The sequence below is a fragment of the Silene latifolia genome, chromosome 10, assembly GCF_048544455.1.
Source record: "Silene latifolia isolate original U9 population chromosome 10, ASM4854445v1, whole genome shotgun sequence".
In the NCBI taxonomy this organism is placed as follows: Eukaryota; Viridiplantae; Streptophyta; class Magnoliopsida; order Caryophyllales; family Caryophyllaceae; genus Silene; species Silene latifolia.
In genome coordinates this window covers 162,883,483-162,891,544 of record NC_133535.1, presented here as the reverse complement: position 1 = coordinate 162,891,544, position 8,062 = coordinate 162,883,483, and the positions used below count along the sequence as shown (strand labels likewise).

Here is an 8,062-nt window from a genome sequence, read left to right as displayed (position 1 = left end):
TTGTTATTATTATTTTTTTACACAATCTACTTTGCATGTTAATGGTTTAGAAATTCTCTTCCGAAATTAAAATATGACATGCAGAATAATAATGGTAGATAGTATCGCTTGCTTTTTAATTATCTTATGGAATTAAAGTTAAATAAATAGGTAGATTAATAACCAAATTTATGAGAGGAAAATAAAGAGTTTATATTAGTTTTTTAGTGATTGCAACTACTGTTTTTTTAAAAAAAATTTGGTACTTATAAGCAAGTGATAATTTTGGAGATAATTAACTTTTTAATACATAGTTTTGCCTTTTTATAATATTGTATAAAAATAAATAATTAAGTAATTAATATAGATGAATTAGTATTGACCTCTATAAAAATGCCATGTGAACTAAAATTAAATATTTTAAGTAGCCTTTTGATTATATTGTATAGATAGATTAAGCCTCGGTTTAAATTGCCTTTTGTATTTCTTCCCTCTTCAGATTACCCACGTGATGTTTTGTCTTATCTGCATTCACATACATTTCACGATGCTTTAAAATTCATATAAAAAATATATTGACCAAAAGGTAAACATCAACATGCCAAAAACTTCACAAACGAATCAACATTGTCACATGTAAATCATTGAAATTAAACCAAATGAAAAACATGAATTTAAATATAAATCAAAGGATTTATAAAACCAATAACATAACAAATTAAAATATACTTTATTGGACATAATAACAACAATACTCAATACACTCTCTATAATCAAATAAATATATTAAACCATAAAATATAATCCACAACTTAGAAACTCATGGGCAAATGAGCAATAGATTTTAAATAAATATTGTGAATAGAAACTATCATAGGTATTATAGGTTTTATAGCCATCACACAATCATAGACTCCCATATTTTAATTTTATTTTTAATTTATTTTGTGGTATTATTAAATTAGATAATTGATTGCTGAGCAATTCAAGAGGTGAATTAAATAGGAAAAAATGTTAATGAAAATTATGGGTATTAAGTAGTATAAAAAATCTAATCAATTTATTAACATATTATATTATAAAAATTAATTAGATAGGAAGAAATTTTATTTAATTTGGTGGGTGTTAAGAATTATGAAGAGTTTTAATCGATTTATTATAATATTTAATTAAAAAAATTAATTAAACATGAAAAAGTGTTAATAAAAATGGTGGGTGCATGTTAAGTAATATGAAAAGTTTTAATTTATTAACATGTTTTATTAACAAAATTTCAATTAAAATGTCAATTTTAATTATAAATTATGACATTTATTAACATGTTTTAATTACAAAAGTTCAATTAAAATGTCAATATTGATTATAAATTATGAAATTTTGATGTAAATTTGTAAGGGTTACATAAATTAAATTAATCTATAGAACAGTGAATTAAATCTATAAAATAAGACAATTACGTGGCAATGAGTTTTGATGCTCACATTTACGTGGCATTTACGTGGCATTTTTGGATCCTACGTGGCTTTGTCTACGTGGCGTTTATTAGTCAATTTAGGGTAGCCTTTTAATTATATTTTATAGATGTTTCTAATGTAATTTGATCTTTTACGTCCATTATTGTCCACTTGTCTTTCAAAATCAAAGATAAACAAATCACGGAAATTGAGGAATGTATTTTGTTTTATAATTATGTACAAACCTTACCAATAGGTAGAGGTGGCAATTAGATCACTCGGGTCGGTTACGGGTCGGGTCGAAACGGGTCAAGTCATATCGGGTTCGGGTTATGTCGGCTCAGTGACGAGTTCGGGCCGCTTCGGTTCAGGTTGGGTCATCAACAGGTGACAAGTTGAAACATGTCATTAGCGGGTTAGTGTCGGCCATCGGGTCAAGTTATCAGCATATATTTTATCTTATATATTTAATTTTAGATGGTAATTTTATGTTTAAACAATGAGTCGGTGTATTAATTGTAGTTTTAAGTGAAAATAATTAAGATGAGTGTCAATTTGGTGTTATTTAAACCATTATTAGCAAATTCGTTAACGAGTTGAGAAAATATCGGGTCACAGGTCGGATCGAGTTGGTAAAAATAAGGCTGCTATCGGTTATCACGTCGGATCGAACCAGTTTCAGTTCACCCAATTTCGGGTTGTATTGGATCGGGTTTCAGATGGGTTGGGTCGGGCCAGCTTTTGCCAGCCCTACCAATAGGGTCTATTCAACGGTCGATGATGTTGATGGTTGCTTCCGATTTGTATATTACTCGTAGTATATTACTCCACATATTTACATGCCAACTTCCTTCACATGGTATACGGACTATGATATGGAAGACTTTGTCAAAAATCAAGACAAAACAATTAACAACTATGAACGTGAAATATGTAGCCTACTTTTCCATATTCATTCATATTATATTTCTTGCCATTTTTTTTGACTTTGGTTAATATACTGAACAAAGTTTGTCAAAAAGAAAAAGCAGAAAAAAAAATGAACTCATATCCATTCAATAATCATGGAACTGGGTATTCTAATCCATTCAACAATGGTTTTGATCAAGACCAAGAATCCTTTGATAGAACATTTAACTCCTTTGATAAAACATTTAACTCCATTGGTACAGCTGCTACTGGTAATTCCTCGACTTTTTCCTATCTTAGTTTTGTTTTTACTCAAAAAATTACTTGTCTGTTCTCAAAAAATTACTTGTCTGGCAAAGTTATGAGAGGTGTTAATCATGATGAGGGCTCAAATTCCGTCAGCAACATATTTATGCTTGTGCCACCCTTTACACCAAAAAAGGGTTTTGTTTTTTTTGTTTATATGCTTACAAATATGTGGACCATGCATATAGAACCAAAGCGCGCCACAGGGTGGTACCGAGACCAGGTATCATACTCTCAAATGTCCTTGTTGGGTCTATCGACGGTTGAACATATTACATGCGAGAGGCTGGTACCGAGATTCAGTACCATCTGATGGTGCAGACCATTTCATTGTACTTCTAATTATGAGTTTGTACAACCAATAATATATCCTTGTGTAGACCATGCATATAGGAGCTATAAACGAATAGGGCGCCACAGGATGGTATACAGGAGACTCCAATACTCCATATGACTTGGTATCACCTTGTGGATCTCACATAACCTTGAGTAGGGATTATTATTGTAATAGAGTCTACATATTATATGTGAGAGGGTGGTACCGAGATTCGATACCGCCTAGGACACCATCTCATTTCCCTTCTATTTTTGAGTTTGTACAACCAATAACCTTAAAATTGGTTTTATCATTATGCCCAGCAAGAAAATAGTTTATTTGCGATTGTCAAAGCCGGTCAAAACCGTATAACGGTCGCAAAATACGTCCTCAATTGTTTAGCGGTCGATTACATAACTGGTCGTGAAATCGCTCACAATGTTCTTTTTCAGTTTTTCTTTAATTAGATGATCTTGAATTTCGGTACCAACTATTATTGTCAGAATCCCGATTCGATCCTATAATTCTACGATTTTACGATCCAAAAACGTTTGATCGATCCCGGATCCTACGATTCTATCATGTTTGTAGAATCTTACGATCCTATCTATTTGAAATTTTGAGGTAGGATCATAATACGATTCTACGATCTTACGATCCTACGATCCGAATCCATAGTAACCATATTAGAATATATTTTTATATAATGATATCGTAAAATCCTAATTTCATGTAATTTGTAGAAACAGTTCAGGATCATGAAATGATACTAAAACTCATTTTTTATCAATATTTTGTGTATAAATAAGTATTTTAATTTTCAATTATATATTTTTACCAAATAAAAAATTATATTTAGTGAATTTGTAGAATCTTACGATTCTGCCGATTCGATCCTCCCCCCATCGATTCAAAATAGAATCCCGATCCTAACAACATTGGTACCAACCAACTGTATTGCTTTTCTGTATTAATTCACATAATTTATAAGCGTCTGATTTCTGAAACGAATTCTACACTGTAGTTTCAGTTTGGGTCGGAAGCATAACAACAATAGCGATAGTAATTGCAATAATATACTGCCTGAAGAAGGCAGGGGATTCAATGCATAAATATGCACAGTTAGAACTGACTGTTGGAGGCAACAAGCATAGTATTCAACATTATGATAATGAAGATGACGAACAAATAAAGCCGGTTGACTTGCAAGCCGGTGCAACTATGGAACGCTTCCTTAGCGACATGGCCAAAGAAAAACCTACTAGATTTTCCTCTCAAGAGTTAGCTCATTGCACCAGTAACTTCTCTCAGGTATCAACAAATGCTTATACTTCCGGTTACTATTGCTTAGCGCTAGTGACAGAACCAGGATTTAAAAGTTTGAATATTTGATCAGTGGGGTCTTAACATAAATTTAATAACCACCCATAAAATAGAGGGGTCTTACATAGTAAAAAATCAGTACAATCGTACATATGCTGGCATACGATACGGTAAATCTACAAAAACCTGTGGAGTCGTAAGGTAGCTACGCCACTGACCCTAACAGGTTAACAATGTCTTGAATTATAATTAGACGATCTAATCTTGACCCGACATGATTGCAGATGACCGATTTAAAAGTCTGTATTCTCGAGGTTTGGCTATAAATGTTGTAGGCGAACTACGTACAATAAAACAGTGGTGGTCTGGTGGAGTTAGCAGGGGCGCTTGCCCCTGCTGGGGGTCGGAGATTTTAAAATTTTTAGTTAAAAATTTCCAACTTTTTTCAAGTTCCCTCCCCGACTTAAAAAAAAAATTTCCCCTGCTGGGTCAATTTCTGGCTCCACCACTGCAATAAAAGTTACTCCGTATAAAACTTGTTAAGGGTTTAGGATTACTAATGATATATCAAGGTATGAATTTCTGAAATAGGTACTCGGATCAGGAGGTTTCGGTATAGTGTATAGAGGAGAGTTTGCAAATAAAATTCAGATAGCAGTAAAAGTACTCAAGGATAACACAACTAAGAAAATGGAAGAGCAATTCATGGCGGAAATGAGCACCATGGGCAGAACATACCATATCAATTTAGTTAGGCTTTACGGATTTTGCTTTGAACCGACAATGAAAGCTCTTGTTTTCGAGTACATGGAGAATGGTGGTCTTGACAAGCTAATATTTGGTCACCAAAGCACAACAATCGGATTGGAAAAGCTACATGAGATTGCAATTGGAATTGCAAGAGGCATCGCGTATTTGCATGAGGAATGTCATCAAAGAATTATACATTACGACATCAAACCTGAAAATGTGTTATTAGATGTGAATTTGAACCCAAAGGTGGCCGATTTTGGGTTAGCTAGGCTATCGAATAGAGATAGTTCAAATATGGTAATGTCGGGATGTAGAGGAACTCCAGGGTACGCGGCTCCAGAGCTGTGGACTCCTTATCCCGTGACATATAAATGCGATGTCTATAGCTTTGGAATGGTTCTATTTGAGATTGTAGGTAGAAGAAGAAACCATGACTCCAACCTTAGCGGAGAGAGTGGGGAATGGGTTCCGAGATGGGCTTATGACAAGTTCAACAATGGCGAGTTGATACAAATGTTGTCGGTTCTTGGGATAGAAGAGCCGGAGGAGAGGGAAAAGGCGGAGAGGATGGTAAAAGTAGCACTTTGGTGTGTACAATACTTGCCTAATTCAAGGCCTATGATGAGCTCTGTGGTAAAAATGTTGGAAGGAGGAGTCGAGGTTGATCCGCCACCAAATCCTTTTGCTCACCTTCAAGACGATTTGAATATAAATGGTCGAGACTCAAGCAATGGTGAATCGTCCGAGTTTACCTCATCATCAAAGGATACTAGTGAGAAATTTGAAATTAAAGTTGTTAATACTTACTAGGTCAGGTGTAATGATCTCTTTGAAGAAAAATAATGTTCAACTGCTCATGTTCTTTATTAGTACAATGTACAGGTGTGGTATTCCTTTATTCTTCCGGTTATACATTTGTTAGAAAACTCGAGTATATATTTCGTATAAACGATCGAATGTCGTTATATTTGTACTCGTGATTTTATAGCTTCTATGAGCAAGTCCAATGGTAAGTAAGCACAAATAACATTATACCTCAAGTGGTACAATAGCATCATACAACCAAGTTATATCTTAAATGTTACATGCTTGCAAGCTACTCTTAAAACTTTAAACCCGGAGTTCGATACTCTTGAAACAACACTCCCCAGCCACGAGACCATAAATTTCGCCCGTCAACCTCCTTCCTAAGTCCTAACCATGACTCATGAGACCACCCCACGAACATTAACACCAAAAACTAAACCTAATATTGCCTCCAGCTCAACAAATTATTTACATTTTTTAATTTCTATTTTTAGGGTATTTCATCGAATTGTTTACGTTTCATGTCCAAGTTCTATACAAGCATGAAGTATATGCTCCTAATTCCTCGGTCAATTACAATTGAATAGCCCAGAAAAAATCGCGAAAGTGGTAAACAACCCCTTTAAGTTTACTTCTACGTGAGATTAAGCCCCTTAAGTTTGATTTGGAGTAAATAACCCCCTTAACTTTGCTATAAAGTGAAATCAAGCCCTTTTTATTTTTCCGGTCAAAATCTCACCGTATTTTTCAAATTCTCACCAATTTCTCATATCGGTGTACATATTAGGTATAAAGTTCTCTCGGATACGTTTACTTTTTCATTTGTGTGCTTCTGTCATCAAGTAAGGGCGGTGATGATGATCCTCAAAAACTGTCGAGTTGTTTGGCCGGTAATCTAAGATCAAATCCATGGTTTGCCAAATTGGTCTTCCCCTCCAAAATTACAAATTAAATTGTTCAAGATGCAGCTATTATTCTTAGCATCATTCACGGGTGTTGGTAGGAAAAAATATGTTGTACGACTGTTGAGTGTGCGCAATTACTGGATTTCATAATTATTCTTCATTCACGCATTTTAGTCGGCATTTTGATTGTTAATATCAAGAGTATGATCATGTGTTTTTTAAGACGCTATAAATATTACGGTACATCTACATGTATAAAGTAATAAGGAGTGAAATTTATACCTAATATGTACACCGACATGAGAAATTGGTGAAAAATTGAAAAATCCGGTGAGATTTTGGCCGAAAAAATAAAAGGGGTTTGATTTCACTTTATAGCAAAGTTGAGGGGTTATTTACTCCAAATCAAACTTAAGAGGTTTAATCTCAGGTGAAAGTAAACTTAAGGGGTTGTTTACCACTCTCGCCCAGAAAAAATAGAAGGATATGCAGTTTTCTTGCATATGATCAAAAAAACCCTAAAATCTTAATCTAATTCCTCTACAACAAAAACTCTTCACCCCTCTTTAATCTTCACCCTTCTTCTCCAGCCCCCTCAATTTGTTTTGTAAATTACTATTATGGGTTATGAATTTTATGTTATGTTGTCGTAAATACTTGGCAAATTTGTGATTTTCATTTCAAAAATAGAATGTTTACATTTCAATCTCTAATACTGTGGGGTTTTTTTTTTTTCATTCAAAGAAAATTCACAAATACTCGTGTACGGCGGTCTTACACAAATTTATTGTATAACGGGTTCTTCATTTAACATTATCATTGTGTAAAACCGTCTTGCCAAATTATAATTTTTTCATCTGTTTTGGGCAAAATTGGTGATGATATAGTGGTGAGTGTTGCAATGATGATCAATTATTGTATGGACTAGAGTGTCTGATCTTTCTGTTTGAAGACAAACCCTTGTCTGTCTGAGCACACCCACTCAAACCCTAATTTTTTTGCATATGAAATTTTCTAATTTGGTAAAATTTGATTTTAATTGATTGATTTAATGTTATTATTAATGTCTAATTATGCTTTTGTTGTATTGTAAGGTGTAATGATGTTAGTTTGATTATCTATTTATCTTAGCAGATTTTAGTGAGATTAAATTAGCTATGATCATTGCGTACTATATAAAGTTGTAATCTTGTAGAAATTTCATGAATTATAACACTGTGATGATGATTGACATTGTAGGACTGTTTTTGCGCCATTTGGGTGCTTAACTTAGTTGTTTAGCTTTGTTTTGGCCTCTCCGTATCTGATTC

The 8,062-nt window shown here is 33.7% G+C and overlaps 1 protein-coding gene and 1 non-coding gene across 2 annotated transcripts; both read left to right on the top strand.

The window, feature by feature from the left end:
- The first annotated feature begins 4,053 nt into the window (after window positions 1–4,053).
- LOC141609509 (rust resistance kinase Lr10-like) lies at window positions 4,054–5,966 on the top strand. The gene is made up of 2 exons (XM_074428549.1): window positions 4,054–4,275; window positions 4,879–5,966. Exons 1-2 carry the CDS (start codon window positions 4,069–4,071, stop codon window positions 5,848–5,850), a joined length of 1,179 nt encoding a protein of 392 aa, XP_074284650.1. The 5' UTR covers window positions 4,054–4,068; the 3' UTR covers window positions 5,851–5,966.
- A 1,677-nt stretch (window positions 5,967–7,643) lies between these two features.
- Window positions 7,644–7,732, top strand: LOC141609924 (small nucleolar RNA Z157/R69/R10). The gene has a single exon (XR_012527827.1). It is a non-coding gene; the product is annotated as a small nucleolar RNA Z157/R69/R10 (small nucleolar RNA).
- Window positions 7,733–8,062: the final 330 nt, after the last annotated feature.

Coding starts and splice junctions, on each gene's coding strand:
- LOC141609509 (XM_074428549.1), top strand. CDS start 4,069: ATGCATAAATATGCACAGTTAGAACTGACTGTTGGAGGCAACAAGCAT. Junction 4,276..4,878: donor GCACCAGTAACTTCTCTCAG/GTATCAACAAAT, acceptor TTTCTGAAATAG/GTACTCGGATCAGGAGGTTT.